Genomic DNA, 18,597 nt, shown 5'->3' with positions numbered 1-18,597 from the left:
AACAGAAATAAAAAAAATACGCAAATAAAAAAATATTAAATTATTTTAAAATTAAAGGACAAATAAAAAATTGGAAATATAAAAAGAAAGAAATAAAATAATAAATAGGCAAAAGTAAATAAAGAAATGTGGAAATAATAATAATAAATAATCCTTTTTTTCATTTTTACTTTATTTCTGTGTATATTTTTTAATATTTCTTGCATATAATTGACATTTTTTTCTGTATCTATGTTTCATATCATGTCTGTTATTCATTTTTACTTCTTTATTTTATCTCCCTCTTTATTTTCTTCTTCTCTTTTTAATAAAAAACAGAATAGTTGACTTGCACACAGACTTTTATGCCGTTGGCCATCATGTTGGCTATATATTTTATCATTATTTGTTTTTGTTGTGCTCGTTTTTTAGCTCGCTGTACGTCAGTTTCTGTTGAGACCAGAAAGCAATAAATAAATAATAAATCATTTAAAAACCAACACAGTATTTTCATGACTCGGTACAGTTTGACCCTCTTGTTTCAAATTAGTTTGAGGATCTGCCGGTTCACGCGGGTTCTTGAAGCCTCATCGCCTCCTGCCATGAAGGTCGGACAGCTTCCTCTTTAATTAGATATATTTTAAAGAGGAGGAGACGCCGAGTGCTCGATCGGTTTCATGAAAAACACTGAAAATATTCTTCATTACTCCGACAGACAGAGAGGAGAGAAGTTCATGGGTGTTAAAAAACGCTCACACCAGGAAATATTAACGTGTTGTTTGGAGTTTTACAGGATCTTTTAAAACATGAAGATCAACTTTTTTATCTTCAGCTATCTGGAGCTTCCACTTCAAATTCCATCCGTCGAATGAAGATGAGCGTTTGTTTTCGTACACACGAGTAATCTGCATGTAACGGCGGCGGATCGTCACCCTGAGCTTTGACTTTAAAGACACACTCGCATCTTCACTGCTGTTATTTGTCACTGTGAGCTAATGTGGTCAAACTCATACTCGGGACATCACGGCTGCATAAAATCTCCATTACGGCGCCTCTCGCTGACGATTATGTGACTGTGATTATGCGCCGGGGTTTGTACAGAATCATTAAAATGAAAAGCAGACAGACAAAAGCAGCGCGGACGAGCAATAAATCCAAAAGTCACCCTTGCATTTCAAAGCCGGGGCAGTTTAATGAGCTAACTGAGTCTGGAAACTCAACGCGAAATTTGTTCTAACCATTTTTTTGGAAAAGTGAGAAAGGATTTGTTGAGTTTTCAAACATTTCAAAGTGTAAAAGCGTTGAGATGAATATGCAGAAGCGTCATCAGCAAAGATTATGACAAACACTCATATATGTGGATCTTTTACCATCGTAGGACTCGTAACAGCAGCACACGGGTGCGTTTGTTTCGTTGCTCACCTCAGGCAGCCGGTGGTGTTGCGCAGCAGCACGGACGACTGGAACTTGACCTTGTGTTCGTCGCGGTGCGAGACGCTGCTCCAGCCCGAGTGCGGGATGACGACCGTGTTGGTCAGCGTGCTCAGAGCGTCGCGGATGATGGTCATCTTCACCGCGTCGCATGACGAGAGGTTCCACAGGACGCCTGGAGAGGAAAAGTCAAAGTTTTTAGAACGTTTCCTTTTTGTCTTCTTCGGAATCGCTTAGGAAATGTCACAGAAATAGTTTGATGTTACAACAAAAGATTACAATTTTGGGTTAAATCAGGAGAGAGGAGACGGAAAAAAAAATGTTTGCAAGTAATGCAAATTTTAACCAAACAAAAGAGTTGATAATGATTAAAAGAAACAGTGACACGACAACGACTGCAGATCAAACAAACCTCAGAAAAAAACAGGATAATAAAAATGTTTATAGTGACGATCGTTAGCATTAAGACACGAGACAGACAGTATTTAAAGGATTAGATTGACATTTTGGGAGGGTAATAAGCCTCTTAGCTTAGCTTAGCATGGGCAACATGTTTGGGGTTGCACGTAGGCAACGCAAGTTTCCCACGCCGCAGCGAGCACGCTCCAGCTGCTGTCGGATTATCGCTCGACGCTGAGGAGTCAAATCAGGACACGAAACTTCCTTTATTCTGCCTCCTTTTGATTGAATAACCTCCTCGGTGTTCTGTCTCTTTACCATCTCGTCTTTTTATCTCCTGGTTTGAGAGTAAAATCTGCTCCAGGCATTATAAGAAGAGAAACCCCCTCAAACACTCGACAGCGCGGAGCCAAATATGACTCCGTGGAAGAAATAACACAGAAAACTTCCTCGTGGCTTCCAAAGCTCTCCAGAGCTGGCACGTATTTTTAGCGTGGGCGTGAATCAAACCACAACAGTGTTTGTTCGCTCCACGCTGCGAGGAAGAAAGTCTTTGTGCTTCAGTTCTTTTGTTTTAAGATGAGTGAAATCAAAGCGTGTTCCAAAATGTGCAGGTAAGTTTCTGAATATTAGTCACGAGGTGATGAGAGACAAAAAAAACGGACGTCCTGCAGACATTCACGTCCACCAGAGTGTGACGCACAGCTTTAATAATGGAAATCCAGCCCTGAGCTGTAAAATTAAACTTTTTTAAAAGCTTTATAACAAACTGAGGCCTTCTCCCTGTTTTTCCGAGCGGTGTCTCAGCTTCATATCTGCTGGCAGTCGACAGTGTGTGTGGTGTGGCTGCAGAGCTGTCGGCAGCATCCTGTTTCCAAAGCACATTATCTGAGCATCTGTCCCGCGGACTGTGCCGAGATCTGCTCTGTCAACACAACGCGCTGAGTGTTTAAGCCGCCGCCGCTCTCACCTCCCACAGAACAGCCGATACACAGATTAATGCGCTGCCAGCCGGCCGGCCGGTCAGACGGGCGACGCAGACCGACGCTCGGCCAGCCGGGCGGCCGGCGAACCTCGCGAGCAGGCGGACGCCCACACGAGCATCACAGCGGGATTTCCATGTGTCATGTTTTGGAGAGAGTCTTTGTCAGTGTGGACGCTGTTTTCACCTGAGTTCATCTCTTCAGGGATAAAAAGAGGCGACAGCTGAACCAACACGGCCGACTTTAGAGGCTCCCAGTTGTTTTCTGACCTGCTGGAGATGTTGTTTCATGTTACTTCTGCCAGAGAGGTTCAGCCAGAGTGACAGAACACTGGTGTGACCGAGGACGTCTGAAGGGCTTTTTAAATCATTTCTGCTGTTTGCTCATTAAATACTGCAGCACTGAGCTGAGAGATATCCATCCAACACATCTCAGGAGCTGCTATAATTATAGTATAGTAGTATAGTATAGGTTGTATAGGTACAGACGCAAACGTTCTCCACATTTGTGTTGTTGGAATAACAAAATGAGACAGGCAGCAGCAATAATTACTCTCTGAGTGAGTGAGTATTTAGTTTTATTTCTGGGGTTTAATTATTTGTTTTTTTTATGAATATTTTTTTAAATAACAAAAAAGCCCAATGCATATACAAAAAAATGTGAAAAAGAATTTTTTGGGAAAATGCAAAAAATATTGCAAAAACTGCGGAAAAAAAACAAACAAAAAAATGTGACGGAAAAATTTTAAAAAATTTGAAAATTGCCATAAAAAGCCCCCAAAAAATAAAATAAAAAAATAAAAAACTGAAAATTATTTTTTGCGGGAAAAATGCATAAATGTTTAAAAAAAGACAGAAAAAAATATGCAAATGAAAAAAATGTGAAAAAGCAAAAAAGGCAAAATTGTGAAAAAATGTGTAAAACATGAAAAATGTGAAAAAATCACAAAAGCGAAAAATTGTGAAAAATTCAGAAGTTGTGAATTGTTAAAAAAAGTCAACATTTGAAAAACTGAAAAACAAAAAATTAAAAGGTGAAAAAAAAATAAAATAAAAAAATGTGAAAAATGCCAAAAAAATTCAGTGTGAAAAAAAGTGAAAAAGCATGAAGTAAAACAATTGAAAATAAAAGAGAAAAGGGCCAAAATAATAATAAAGATCACTCAGAATATGAGAAGCCGGCTCTGAAGCTAGTGTTTGGTTTGTCTCTTCTGGGCTTCTGTAGTGCAACATGGCGGACTGTCCTGAGGACCAGCTGCTCGCTCTGAGGATATTAAAGTCTCATTGTAAGGTAACAAACAACTCAACTCTTTGTCTCAGGTGATTATCCACTGATGAAAAGATACGTAAACTAAATCCTGCACACCTCGTGACTGAACCCGACCGGACCTACCAGTGACGAGCTCTCGGACTTCGTTGTCGGTTGTCTTCCTGAGGAGGCGCAGCAGCGCGGGCACGCCGCCGCAGTTCCTCAGCGCCACCTTGTTGTTGTCGGTGGCCTTGCCGTACACCAGGTTCCTCAGGGCCCCGCAGGCGCTCTTCTGGACCTCGGCCACCTTGTGATCCAGCTGGTCCACCAGATGCTGGATCCCTCCGAGGTGACACACCTGCAGGTCGTGACCAATCACAGAGACGGACATCAGCACAGACACAACATACTCTTTCATTCTTTATGTAAAATCGAGCAGATCAAAGCTCGTCAGCGCAGCATTTATACTTTAAATAAAATCATCCTGCCTGTTCAGAGGAGCTGCTGTTAGCTGAAGACAAAGCGTTACATAATCAAACCAAAGAGCTTTTCTCCTCCTCCAGCTTCAGATCACACAGCACAAACTTAATCAGACGAGACAAATTAACCAAACTGCAGTTTTGTTGGATAAAGTGAGTTTTAGATTTACGTCTCTACAGCTCAGAGAACCGAGCGTCAGTGTCTGAAGTCATCGTTTAACTCTGAAGCTTTAACGTCACCTGAGATCAGCGTCAGGTGTTTCTCACTGAGAGTTACAGTAACTCGACTTCTGTCTGAGAATAAATGTGGGATACATTATTTATTCATCTGTTTTTGAACACTGACATCAAAACTTCAAAGCGGGAGCTGTTTGCAGATCCGCTCAGATTTATGGGATTCATCCACTTTGAAGCCGAGAGCTTCTGTGGAAACTCGTTCTGGATCATTCGATGTGATTTATGAGTTTATTTATTCATTCATGTCCTTTAATGATCTGTTTATTTCTTTTCTTCAGTTTTATCAGTTTACTTTGAGCTTGTTTTCTTCATAAAATGTGAAGATAAATGTGTTTATAGACAAATATACATTAAAAGTATGAACTATATATGAATATCACTGTGATGTTGTACTTTTATAAACCCTTTTACAAATCGACATGGGAAATATACATTTTATATATACTTTCAAGGTTTTTAAGTTGTTTTTTTTACAATTTATAAATTTTTAAAATTATTTTTTTGATATTTCTCGACAGTTTTGTTAGTTTTTTTAGTTTATAGTTTGTTTTTCTTGTTTAGTATGTCTGAAAAATGTAAGGATAAATCATTTGCATGTGTAATATATTAGTACTGTTCAACAAATCCTTTAATTAGGACACAGGGATGATCCGTTTTCACATTTTCTACAAATATAAAGTCGTTTTTTAAATTATTTTTATAGGATTTATTATTAAATGTATGTTCTTCGATCACCTGTGTATTATTTATTATTATTTTTGTATTATTTTTTTAAAAAAATTTCCAGTCTTATTAGATTTTTTTGTTAGTTTTTTAGTTTATTTATAGAAAAAAAAGAAACTCTAGATTAAAAAAAAATTCTGTTTTATTCAAAAATATTTTCTCATGATCAATATATTTTTTTCACTTACTTAACATTTTTAGATTTGTTATTTATCTTGTGTTGATCGGTGGTATCAGTAAAAACCTAAAATTACAGTTTAAACATCCTCCACATTGAAAAACTGTCACTTTCTCCTCAACAGAGTGATGAATGTCAAGAAGAGCGAGACTAATACGGCATGTTTTGATGTTTCTTTGCACTGAAAGGACAATAAATCATCCCTAAAAGCTCCAATAATAAGAAAGATCCTCTGAATATTGTGGAATAACGACCTGAGCTGAAACACAGACGCCTCTCTGGAGTCGCGCTCCAAACTTTCTGGTGTCATCCTGAAATAACCCGTCTCAGGAGAGCAGCAGGCGCTCTGTTCAAACCGTCGCTGAGAAACATTAGTCTCCGGCTGAATGAGCAGGCGCGAGTCCAGGCCGCTTCCAAAAGGCTAATTAAAAGCTCGTCGCCAAACAAACCGAACGGCACCTCGGCGGCTCGCGCGTGAAGCTTCCGCCATCTTGCCGGAGTTATTTATTGCGACGGGAAGCGGAGCAGAGAGGGAGCGCGGCGTTGCAGCGTGTCGGCAGCGGACGGCAACATTTTGGCACCGACGTTACTTAAAGTTTTTTTAGCAGATGGCGCTTTGGCTCCGAGTTTGGCAGCGAGGTTCTGAAAACAAGTGAAGGGACACAACAGGAGACATCTGAGGAACTTTCCCTGGAGATAAGGAACCTTTTGGAGGAACACTTGTTTCCTCTGCAGGGTCTGTTTAAGTTTAAGGTCTTTATTTTATCCCCAAAGTGTCGTACGTACATCCAGCTGTGATTTAATGTCCTGGATATCCGTTTCAACTCCTTTGTTGCCACCAGAGCTGCAGCCATTTTGAAAGTTTCTCCGTCTTTCTCAAACATGGCAGCTCTTTCCTCCACCTGAGGAGTGACTCATGACTGTGACGTCCACCACGTTTATTTTTACTCCGACAGCCCAGCGTGTCCCGTCAACCTTACCTCCACCTTGACCCGGTTGTCCCCGTAACACAGGTGCTGCAGGTAGGCGGCGGCGTTGGCCTGGACGGAGGGGAAGTGATGCTGCAGCATGTGGATGACCTCGGGCAGCTCGGGGTCGCGCCAGGCAAACTCCCTGAGGGGGGAAAAGAGGAGGGAAACTTTCAGAAGGGTTCACTTCACTCTCTCCTCCTTTCATCTTTTATTCTCTTTGTGTCATTCTGCAGGAGAACGGCTTCATTTTCTTGCTGCTAAAGGTTTTGTGGATAGTTTGTGATTCATCCCTTCGGTTCAGACTTAAATATCTCAACAACTGTCACATGGATTGGCATGAAATTTGGTGCAGACATTCACAGTTCCCAGAGGATAAACCCTCCCGACTTTGGCGATCCCCTGATATTTCCTCTAGCGCCACCAGCTGGTTAATTATTTTGGATTTGAGCAAAAAAAACAAAAACAAGAAGTTTTGAACCGATTTTTCTTTAAACGTAATAAAGACGTTCATGTTCCCCTCAGGATGAACTACTCAGTCCTCAGGTCCAGTTTTACTTTATCTAACACTTGTTTAACAAACTAATACCTAAAAACCTAAATACCTAAAAAAATTGATTAATCTATTAGTCTTTTTGTCCATAAAATGTCAAAATAATAGTGAAAAATGCTTCTTTTGTCCAAAAATACAAAGATGTTTTATTTACTGTCAGAAATCACAAAGAAAAGCAGCAAATCGTCACATTTAAGAATCTGGAACAAGCAAATGTTTGACACAGTGACTGAAACGTCATTCCATCAACTAATCTGTCAATCAACTAATCGATGCAGCCGCCTGCTTATCATTGTGATCGTGCTAGCTTGCTGATGTTAGCATCGAAGACAGTCTGGATGAAAACTTGACAGCGAAACTATTATTCACCCTGACATGGATTTATGAATCAGCAGCTCCTTGAAAAATGACAGAAACGATTTATCGATTGTTGTGATTTTGGCGATAGTTGCTAATTGTCTTTGCAAACGTTAGCATGCTAAAACGCTAAGATGGAGAACATGGCCGACATAAGTCTTACTCTTAATATTGTTTCTATTGAATAGAATGATTTAAAACCCAAACAAACTAGCAAACTTAAAACTAATTTAGACGATATCTAATGATGGAATGAGAATAAACTCTTTGCAGAAGTCAGATTTTGGTCGGCAGTCAAAATGGTTACGTACCCAGACAGTTTCCAACCTTCCCTGATTAATTTAACACTATTTCTTATAGCAAATTGTCTCTAAATCTTAATGAAACATCTACACATGCATGCTGTGTATCTACGTATGTGTGGGCACCTGGGGTCCTTGTGGATGCTCTCGATGGACGGGGTCCGCGTGGCCACTCGGTCCACGATCCCGGAGTGGCGGTGGGAGAAGACGGGCTCACCGGAGACCCGGTAGGAGTCGACGTACAGCGCCGCCGTGCTCAGCCCGTAGCTGCTTCTTTGGTACGGCAGCGTGCTGCAGTGGCTGGTGGCCCTCGGGAGGGTCCCCATACCTGAGGAGAGGAGTCAAACAATACATCTAGTCCAGGTTTTGTTTAACTTGGGAGTTCAAGAGAAGGCGGCTGAAGCTAAAACACATCCAAGGTCACATAAAAGAGAAAGAAGCATCAGTTGTGTAAGCGCTTGAAGACGCAGTAGACCGTTTTTAAACGCAGCGGGCCGTCTCAGAGCCACAAACCTGTTTAAATCTCCACTAAATGAAAAACTAAAATGGCTCCTCAGATCCTCCGCTATCAAACTCCGCCGAGCTTTCAGCTTTAAATCATCCTTCAATTAAGACGCAGCCGAGTACATGAAAGGTTTCAGCCTAATTAAGCTGTGACCTCGGGGAGCGATAACAACAACACTTCCTGCGCCTGTAAACTGTGATTTCCGCCTCAGATTTTTTTTGGGGGGAGAGAAATAATCTTGCGAGCAGATGTGAAGCCGGAGCCAGCGGGATGCTGATGTGAAGGAACGAGCGGCTGTTTGAGTGATTCTCTGTGATGTCGGGAGAGGATCTCTGAGTGATTTGAAATGTTTTCCCCCACACTATCATTACTTTATTACTACTGGTGCGGCTGAAAAGTGCTGCCATCACTTCTAATAATCCAGATTCTCAGTTAAAGACCGCCGACAAGAGCGATGTCTTCTCCCTTTTTTATTCCAACTGGAAGTTTATGCATCTTTTTACGAGTAGTTTATGGTGATTCCCCAGTTCTGTGATCATGTATTGAACTTTATCTCCCGAATCTAAACAATCAGACCTTCCAACAAACTAATAAACAGACATTTTACATGCAGGGTGAAGTGTTTGTTTAGGTATATATTATTCTGTATGAGTGAGGTTCCATCCAACAGTTGTTTGGATCAGTAATTAGTCAATAAAATGTCAGTTTCCGATGTCTTAAAATTGCCGTATTTGTCTGAAAAACGGTCTAAAATGAAAACATTTATTTTATAATGATTTGTTCAAGATTTGTAGGCGTTTGTTCGCTTAAATGCTCCAAACAAGCAAAAGTTAACTGGTTTTACGCTGAGATAATGCAGGAATCTGTTGATAGATTCTGATGATCTCCATAAAAACATGGATATTACATCTTTAGATCTGCATCAATCGACAAGATGAGTAAATTAATGCGTTGTTTGAGTGTTAAAGCTCGCAAACAGACGCCCAAAATACAAATATTAACCTGTAAAATGAGCGTATGAGCGCTTTAAGCTAGCGTCGTTGTGGCTGCAGTACCTGCGTTGCCCCTGTAGAGGGAGCCGGCCTGGGCGTCGTGGGTCGGGCTGTGGTACAGCGGGCTATGGAAGGAGCGCTCATCGAAGACGGGCGTCATGTGGCAGTCTGGAGACAACGCCGCCCTCAGCTCTGGATCCATCTGCCCGGCGTGGCCGGCGTACGAGCTGTGGAGCCCTGTCGACGAGATCCATAAACTTTATTGACACGAACAGAAACAAAAAAAGGCTTTAAAGACACTTAAAATCTTTGTTTTTGTTCCAAAACAAGGACATTTACACTGCAGACGTGTTTGGAAACGTACATGATTTGACAGCTGAGCGCGGTTACACCCGTCACAGTGTTACATAAATCACATGTGCATCTCATTATTCATCTGCAGGTGAGGCCGTGCAAACCGGATTATCCCAAACACTGTATCTCATATCGCTGACTCATGCAAAAACCGCCGTGTTGTGCTAATAAAATGCATGAAGACTCTTCTGGTCAGTCCACAATCTGCTGCAGGCGCCGTCATCAGCAAGTCAAACAAGCGGAGCAGAGGGTTTCTCCATCCTCCAATCTGAGAGCAGATCAGTTCAAAGAGCGCTCCAATTATAAAGAGGCTTCAGGGCAGGAGGGGTCCGCCTCAGTGGACCGGTCCAACAGCTGAAGCACACAGTTTGCTCTGGGAGCTGGTGATGAAGGAGCGGTTTGCTTCTGCAGTTTCCTCTCTTTTCCTTTACATACATGAATCAGTGAATGAGGCAGAAACGTGGTGCATTTGCTGCGACACAATTTGGTTGAATCTGGACCTCGGTGTCGGTTCTGGAGGGCTCGTCAGCAGTGAAGGACACGAGTCTGAACCGTGACCTTCAGGTTCAAACTCATCTTTGATAGTTTACATTATTCAACACTTTTAGAGATGTTAAACTGTCAGTGAGGTTTTTATTGATCAACTGGTTTTCTTACTTCCACTCTGAGTGGTAAAATTGATGTTCCAATCATTTATCCTAAATTTTGAGCTAACTCTTCCAACTATTTAGCCTCATCACTCACTTGGTCTAGCTAACTATTGCTTTAGCTTTTTCGCTATAGCTATTTTTTTATCATGTATCCACTAGTTTTAGCTAACTTTTTTAACCATTTATTCATGACTTTAAGCTAACTATTTAACCATCTATCCATTAGCCTGTACGCTAACCTCTTCAACCATTTATCACTAATTTTAGCTAATTGTTCCACATTTATCCATTAGCCTACTTTAAGCTAACTCGTTCCAACCATGTATTCATGACTTTAAGCTTACTATTACATATTTATCCACTATTTTGAGCTAACTATTTAGCCTATTACTCATTTGGTTTAGCAAATATTGCTTTAGCTTTTTCGCTATAGCTATTTCTAACATGCATCCACTAGTTTTAGCTAACTATTTAACCATCTATCCATTCACCTTCTGTACACTAACCGTTATTAACATTTATCACTAATTTTAGCTAATTGTTTAAGCTAACTTTAAGCTAACTCGTTCCAACCATGTATTCATGACTTTAAGCTTACTATTACATATTTATCCATAACGTTTTAGCTAGCTATTTAACGATTCATCCATTAGCAAAATTTAAGCTAACTATTTCAACTCCCTTTTCACTAATTTTAGCTAATCTTCCACATTTATCCATTATTTCTAGCGTGCTGTTTCAGCCATTTATTCTTCACTTTTAGCGAACTGTTCCACATTTATCTATTAGCCTACTTTAAGCTAACTATTTCAACCATCCATCCATTATGTTTAGCCAACTCTTCCACATGCAGCCATTACTTTTAGCTAATTAATTCAACCAATTACCCACGACTTGTAGCTAACTATTATCATTTCCTGTTTACGTTAGCTATTTCAATCTCATACTTTTTGGCTTTTTCACCATTTTGCTGTCTATTAAACCCTTAATTTTGAGCTACATATCTATTAAAGTCATTTATCCACTCATTTTATCAAACTATTTAGCCAATATTTGTTTCAACCTCATACTTTATGCTTTGTCACCATTTAATCTTACCTATCTAAACTGTTTAACAATCACATTTACTGTAAATCTATTTAACTAAACTATTTGAACTTAACACATGTACTTGCAGCTATTTTAAAGCATGTATCCAATACTTTTATCGATCTACTCAGATTTCTCCTCGCCTGCTTGTTAGTTTAAACGCTCTCCTTTATAAGTGTCCAGGTGTTACAGCTGACTCAGTATGTAAATAAGTCATTATCCTCGTGTTGCTAAATTAGCTCGGCTCCTCCATCTCTCGGGTACCCTTGGCAACTGCGCGGCGAGGAAATCTTCAAGCGCCCTCGGTTGGAAACAACACTATTAGAAATATAATCTTTTCTATCTGGCTCGTTGTTGAAACCTCATCCTCGCCGGTGACACTGCAATTTTTTTCCCCACAATAAAAAGAGATCACCTCGCAGGCTGACATGTTCTGGCTGCTCACCAGGTTTCACGACCTGGACTACGAGTGCAGTTGATCGGTAATAGCCTAATCTTGTATATCCATCTCTGTCTCTATCCATATCTCGCTCGTGTAATCTGGGATTACGCTGGATCTGCAGGATAACTGAGAATAAGGACTTAGGCGATGTATTAGGCCACTTAGCAGCACCGCGGGTTGAAAAATCACTCAGCCAGAGAATAGGAGGCATTTTATTTAGTTCACTGACTCGGCCTCCCACATACGACCAATTCAGCTACCATCCCTCTTTTTCACACAACAAAAGCACAACACAAAAGGTGCACAAACGCATGTGACGTCCACTCAAACGCTCAGAATGATGCAGCAGCAGCAGCAGCACACATGGCCACGTGGCGTATGAAAAATTAAACCAGGCACACACGCACACACAAACACACACACAGTGATCGCAGCGTAATAAAGCCTTCCAGCGCCGTCAGCTGCTAATCACATGCTGATGCTCCACAAGCTTTGTGATAGAAACACCCCTATATGGGTCAGTGGGAGCGGCTTAATAAAGTGACATAGGGCAGGACGGAGGAATAAATCTGTGTCGCTGCAGCATCAGCAGCGCTTCCACGACTGTAAATCTTCCAGCGCGGCAAGGAGCTGCGATAGATTGAGCTTCCCCGATGCTGTTCTGCAGGAGATAGGTCGTATCTTTGGCGTTTTCTATATAAATCTGCCTGAGAGCAAAAGTGTGTTTGATTGTTTTGGTTTGAAATGTGGTCCAGAGAGTCCTCAAAGGCTTCTCTGAGCCCGGTTCAATAAACAGCCCGGTAGCAGAGTACAGAAATAATCCCATCTCGGGTTTCTCCGCCAAGCCCCAGTCGAAGAAAAACACAAGGTCGGAGGCTGGATTTCCAACGTGGACGTCGATCAGCTTCTCATCTTGCAAATCTACCGAAGCAACCTGACGATTATGAGTAAAATGTCAAAAGCAAGATTGTTTTCAGCGCAATAAAAAGGTTAAGTGACGAGCGACAACTCAACGAAGTGTTGACGGCAACATGTTGTGTTTTTATGACAGATGCTTGGTTCGATGAATATTTGGGTTGTGAGTCATGGTGATATTTTAACTGTTTATATTTTCATTTGAAGGCCAAACGAGCAGATGTGAGTTTTTCATCCACTTAGATTTAGATTTGAGACTATTAATGGGACTAAACAAGCAATTTAACGAGGTCGTGTTGAGTTCAGATCGATCAATATTACCTGAAAGTCTTGGAAACTCTCACGCCTGCATTTGCTGAGACTGGAACATTAAAGCAGCTCTGCAGGTTCTCCGTTCCTCACAGGTCATCAGGCCAATCGGATCCACCTGAAGTCCCTCGTTAAGACGAGCAGAGCTGCAGTAATTAAGAACCAGAGCTCGGGCCCAATCACACACATATCCTATATGTTGTCCTCAGGGCGTTTCAGGTTTTACACGTTTAAAGATGGATTATTTCTCCATTATTATTATTTGTTTAGTGAATAAAATGTCAGAAAATCACACAAAATTATTCTTTACGATTTCCCAGGATCCTCAGTTTACATTTCAAAAGTACTTGTTTTGTTCAGCCGACAGTCGACGCAAAGATATTTAATTTGCCGGGAAATATTCACACTTGAGGAGCTCGAATTAGTGATTTTGTGGCATTTTCTTTAAAAAATTGTGGTTCTGGTACTCAGATTAATACTACCACATCATTTCCTAACTGTATTTTCAGATGTTGTTTGGTGTAAAAGGGTTGTGCTGATATTCTTCACGGTTGGTTTGCTGATACAGCAGACTGTGAGCTGTAGTTTCCCCAGTAAACACACCGACCTCTTCAGCTGTCGGAGCAGAAGATAAGGAAGGACGCCGAACAGGTTGGTGTGTTTACCGGGACAACTACCGCTCATAAACCACCACAAAGGAACCGCAAGAGAAACCGTGAGCTTAGAACAATTTGAGTCAAGCACAGGAAACGCAACAAACAAATACAACCAACAAGGAGGGAAGAGAAGCAGTAGGATCCGCTTTTTAAAGAGCAACATTTCAGCAAAAGGAGGAGGAACAGGAGCATAAACAGCATAAAGAGCCTCTTAGCATCTCGTTAACATGACATTAGCGTACGTATGCTGGACTGTTTCTAATCAACTGCCTGCTCGCTAAAAATAGAGCTCTGTGTTCGAAGCGTTTCTGGAGGAAACACTCGAGCTGGATTACGACCACCCGCCGCTTCCTTTCCGCTCCCTATCGACTGCTTCACGTCCAGTAGATACCAACGCGGTCATCAATTTGCTAATCAGTGCATGAGAGAGGAATTCTACAGGAAGCACTTTGCACCAAGAGGCTGCGATGTGATCTTCGCCTCGCTTGTTTGCAGCGGATCAATCCCTCGTCAAAACATCTACCTGTTCGGAGTGAAATCCTCTCTTCCTTTAAAGATTACATTCCTTATTTTTTTTCAAACACGCTTTTCATCAAACGCAGCAGCATTATCTGCTGCTGCTTTAAGATAATTTGACTGACAAACTCCATGAAATGAGCTCCCTGAGCCGGCGCGCCAGATAAAATCACATGCCGAGTTTGCAGTTTGCCTGAGAAAAGTTATTTTGTTCAACATGCGGGCTTATTTGATAATTCTCGCTGCCTCGCAGAGATGCAGGAAGCTCGGCTCGGGTGAAAAGCTTCAATATTAAATCAGCGCTGCTCAGTCAACTTTCTCCGGACAAAGGAGGCGAGGTTATTAAATCAACAGAGGAAATGTTGTGGAGGCTGCGGAGCGCGGCGTTGTTTATTCACGAGGAGGAAGGTGGGCTGGAAATATTTAACACGCGAGGCTCGGACACAAACATTCAAACCGTCGTCTGCTGCGGCAGAAACTCCGCAGCGAGAATGCTCAAAGGGAGCTTAATGTGAGTGTTCTGGCCCAGATTCTGACCTGATTGGATCCGTCCAGCGCTCAGACTGACCTCTCTAACTCGACTCTGACTGGAATATGATATCAGACCGCCGTTACAGAGACTCCGGATGTAAAGATCCAGCATGTTCCTTCAGACACACGAGGATGCAGATGATCATGCAGTAAATCCTCTCATGGGTGTTTAATGTCTAACATGAGTTCCCTCCAGGGACGATAACACGAGCTTTATAATAGAGACAGCTGCAGGATTTCAGCCTTTAAAAAGATACGATCCAAACTCTGACCGTGTCCTGTAAAGATTCTGTAATATAGTTCAAATTGAGCTTGAATATTGAAGCTATAAATCGAATATAACCTGACTTTTTCTGTATAAACTGTAGAGCAGCACTGTTATGGGAAAAACTGAAGAGTTTAAGCTCTCAAAATGAAACATTTTAGAGGTGAAAATTCAGCTTTTAGATCCACGTTTGTTACCCTCATGTGCCGAGTCTGATTTAGGGGACAGAGATGATAGATTCAACATAAATAAACATGTTTTTTTTTGCTTTAATGTATCATCGTGAAGTAAACGTTGATTGCATTTTACTTCCACTGTGCAATTCTGTCTCTCCTGGGAAGATGAAGGCCGACTGAAGATCTGGCAGCATTTCTGTCTTCTGTCTCCGTTACAGACGGAATAAACTCATTAACTCGTGTTTTGTCCCGTGTTGTGTGTAGCTGCAGCAGAAAGAGACCCAGGTGTCTCTACGACAGCGGCACGTATACGACATATTTTCTGTTTGAACCGGTTCCAAACACATTTAAATGAGGAAACCAACAACTTTGAGTCCGTCACGTCACTCGTCTCACAGCTGAGACACAACAACAACAACAACAGCTCCACAAATAAAGACACAACTTCTGAAGGAGCTCATATTGTTGGTTGGTGGTGCAGAGCCGCGTGGTGTGAACACACAGCTCCACAAATCTGCAGCCAAAGACAGATGGTGTGTGTTTTTTTTTAAACATTTAATCAGCGCAGAGATGATAAGAAGCAAATAATTATAAATAGTTTATAGAGAAGAGGTTGTCTGGTAGCACAACGTCCAGAATCATGACCTCAGATGATGAACTGAGGGCCGCTGTGGGCGTCAGACTGACCTATGAGGCTGTCGGGTCGGGGCAGCGCGCTCCTCTGGTACAGCCCGTATGGGTCGGCTCCGTAGGCCAGCGGCTGGCTCTGCCTGGGCAGCGTGGAGCCGTAGTGCTGCGGCACGGCCGTCATCCCCGACCGCAGCGGCGACCCCGTCAGAGCCCTCCCCTCCACCAGCGACAGGGTGGATCCAAGACGGCCACCGACTCCCACTCCTGTCACCCCTCCTCCCCCAACGCCACCCAAGGCCTGCGTGCCATCAGTCGGGGAGGTTGGCGAGGGGCAGGAGGGCGGCATGCTGGTGCCGGGGAACACGGCGGCCAGAGGTTTGGGCTCGGAGAGGATGGGCGAGTCGTAGGTGCTGCCCTGGGAGGTTCGCAGGGAGATGCGGGAGGGCGAGACGGTCCCGGCGGTGCCACAACCGGGAGACTGGCTCCTGGAGGGGAGGGAGGCCATCCGGCGTAACATCCGGCCGGACACCTGCGAGGGAGACGGGGGAGAAAAGTGCAAGAACTGACCATCTTTCTAATTCTGCTACATCACAGTAACAACAAACAGCGTTAGCTCAGTTAGCTCAGTTAGCCGTGCAGCTACCGGGCCGGAGAGCGTGTCGATCGAGGCTAGCCAGTTAGCATGCTAACTTCTGTAGATGTCTCTGCACAATACCGAGAAAAACCCATGTCATAGTTTGTTGATAACTTTAATTAACATTTGACTTTTTAGGAATTTTTAGACTTAATTTTAAAAAAGAAGAGTCATGAAAAAACATCAAAACATCTTCAGAACATCTGCCTTGTGACCAAAAGCTCAGATGATGCATTTTATCAAGACAGACGTTTAAAAATTGGAGTTTTTAACTTCATAATTGCTCTTTTTTTTGCGTCCTCTGTGTAGATTTGGTAAGTTTCACCCGAGGACTCGCTGCTTCTTCTTCTTCTTCTTCTCACTTTTTTTGCTCCAGGAAAAAAAACCATCTACACACATCCAGCAGCCTCATTATTCAATGACATTTAATGACATTTCACTCATTTTTTAATTAAAATTCACTTGACTCTTGGCTTCCAGGAGCTCTCCGGGCCAGAGTCGACAGAGAAATGTCAAGTCGTATCCGTAACAGTGCCGACAATCGCTCACATTTCAGTTCTCCCCTGAATAAATACCTGAAAACAAAACGCTCAAACGCTCCTATTTGCAAACACACTTGCTAATTAGCAGTAATCCGACACTCGTCTGATGAAGGCCATCGTTTCCGTCCTCACTGAGCGCGCGTGCCTTTGAATAAACGTCTAAATTCATTACACTCTGAGCTCTTAGTAGTAAATACGACGTTTTTATATTTATGCTGACAAACATTTACTTTTTCCCTCCTTATTATCAATATAAAATGTCCCTCAATTAGAGACTCAGCCAACTGGATGCCGATCTGCGCCGCCTTAATCCATCAAAGCCCCTCGAACGCCTCGAAGGGAAATTAAGAGCCGAGGTATGTAAGCCCATCCAGCGAGGCTGCTCGGCCCGGAATAAATCACTTCCTGATTTATTCCAGGACTCAAACATGCTCGCTATTATCTGTCATTCCTGCTTCCACTGTCACGCAGACAGCAGATAATTATTAGCCACGATGAAAAGGAAGCTGATGGCGTTTGAGTCCGGACGGTTTTCTAAGGTACGACTCGATTTGATTTGAAGGGCTTTGAGCTGATGTTCTTCGCCGTTCATGACAGTAAATATTGAGCCCAGCAGTGCACGCCGCCATTACTCTGAGGATTATTAGTCATCCAGGTGACAGCATGCTGGAGGAAACAGTCGCGTGTAGGACGTAGAATACGATCTCTCCGCAAGATTCAGCAGAAGAAATGATGCCGCGATGACCTCGTGGTGAAATAACTTCCTCAGCTGACTTCCGAGGCTGAGAATAATGTTTGAATCTCATGAATCTAATGAAGAATCCTCATTTACAGACGATAATGGCAGCTACACAAGCTAATTAGGCTAATGCTAGCTCACGTCTTCAGTGTCATAGTTTGAGTTTGTTGTTTGTTATTTCCTGCTTTATTTTGAAGTTATATCCTCCTGTGTCACGTCTCACTTTCATCTTTTAACGCCCTTTTAGCTCCTCACCGCCCTCAAGTGTTTTTTCCGAGGTCTCATTTCTTATTTCTCATATTTTCTGGACCAATATTTTAATATTTCATATATTTTTACGTTTTTTTAGACTTGAATCGAGGCTGCCAGGAAGCAAATCCCCCCAAAAAATGTGTCTGTGAAAAATAAAAAACGTCGACCTTTTTTAAAATAAATCAGTGAACATAAAAAGAAGATTTTAATAAATGTCTGATGTTTTACTCAGCGGAGGTGAGGCCTACCTGCCCAGACGCTTGACCCTCGGCTCTCGGGCTCCTCGATAACGAGGCTCGGGGCTCTGAACGCACCACGTTCTGGTTGCTGTAGTAACTAACGCTGCTGTCCTGGTAGCCGCTGTCGGAGTACGAGGTCATCTGCGCCGAGTGACCTCCTGAGCCTGCGAGGGAAGAGAGATAAGAGGGTGAGGAAACACCTGGAGACGCTTCATTATCACCTCACGTCTGGAGGGTTTTGATTGGCCCGATCAGCCACCGCGGCTCTCATGATTTGCATATTATCTCTCTTGACTTTCAACTTGCTAGAAGACATTATGCATG

General features: G+C 42.4%; 1 protein-coding gene across 3 annotated transcripts in view; it reads right to left on the bottom strand.

Annotated features, from left to right (window-relative positions):
* Positions 1-18,597, bottom strand: part of LOC115576788 (plakophilin-4-like) — a 42,628-nt gene that overhangs the window by 6,621 nt on the left and 17,410 nt on the right. For all 3 annotated transcript variants that reach the window (XM_030409353.1, XM_030409354.1, XM_030409355.1), the window contains exons 6-12: positions 18,283-18,437; positions 15,925-16,396; positions 9,398-9,571; positions 7,964-8,165; positions 6,638-6,770; positions 4,185-4,398; positions 1,402-1,585 (exon numbers count right to left, since the gene is read on the bottom strand). In XM_030409353.1, the coding sequence (XP_030265213.1) occupies positions 1,402-1,585; positions 4,185-4,398; positions 6,638-6,770; positions 7,964-8,165; positions 9,398-9,571; positions 15,925-16,396; positions 18,283-18,437 (1,534 nt within the window). The remainder of the gene's footprint in view (positions 1-1,401; positions 1,586-4,184; positions 4,399-6,637; positions 6,771-7,963; positions 8,166-9,397; positions 9,572-15,924; positions 16,397-18,282; positions 18,438-18,597) is intronic.

The sequence above is a fragment of the Sparus aurata genome, chromosome 24 (assembly GCF_900880675.1).
Source record: "Sparus aurata chromosome 24, fSpaAur1.1, whole genome shotgun sequence".
NCBI lineage: Eukaryota > Metazoa > Chordata > Actinopteri > Spariformes > Sparidae > Sparus > Sparus aurata.
This window is presented reverse-complemented; position numbering and strand designations above follow the sequence as displayed.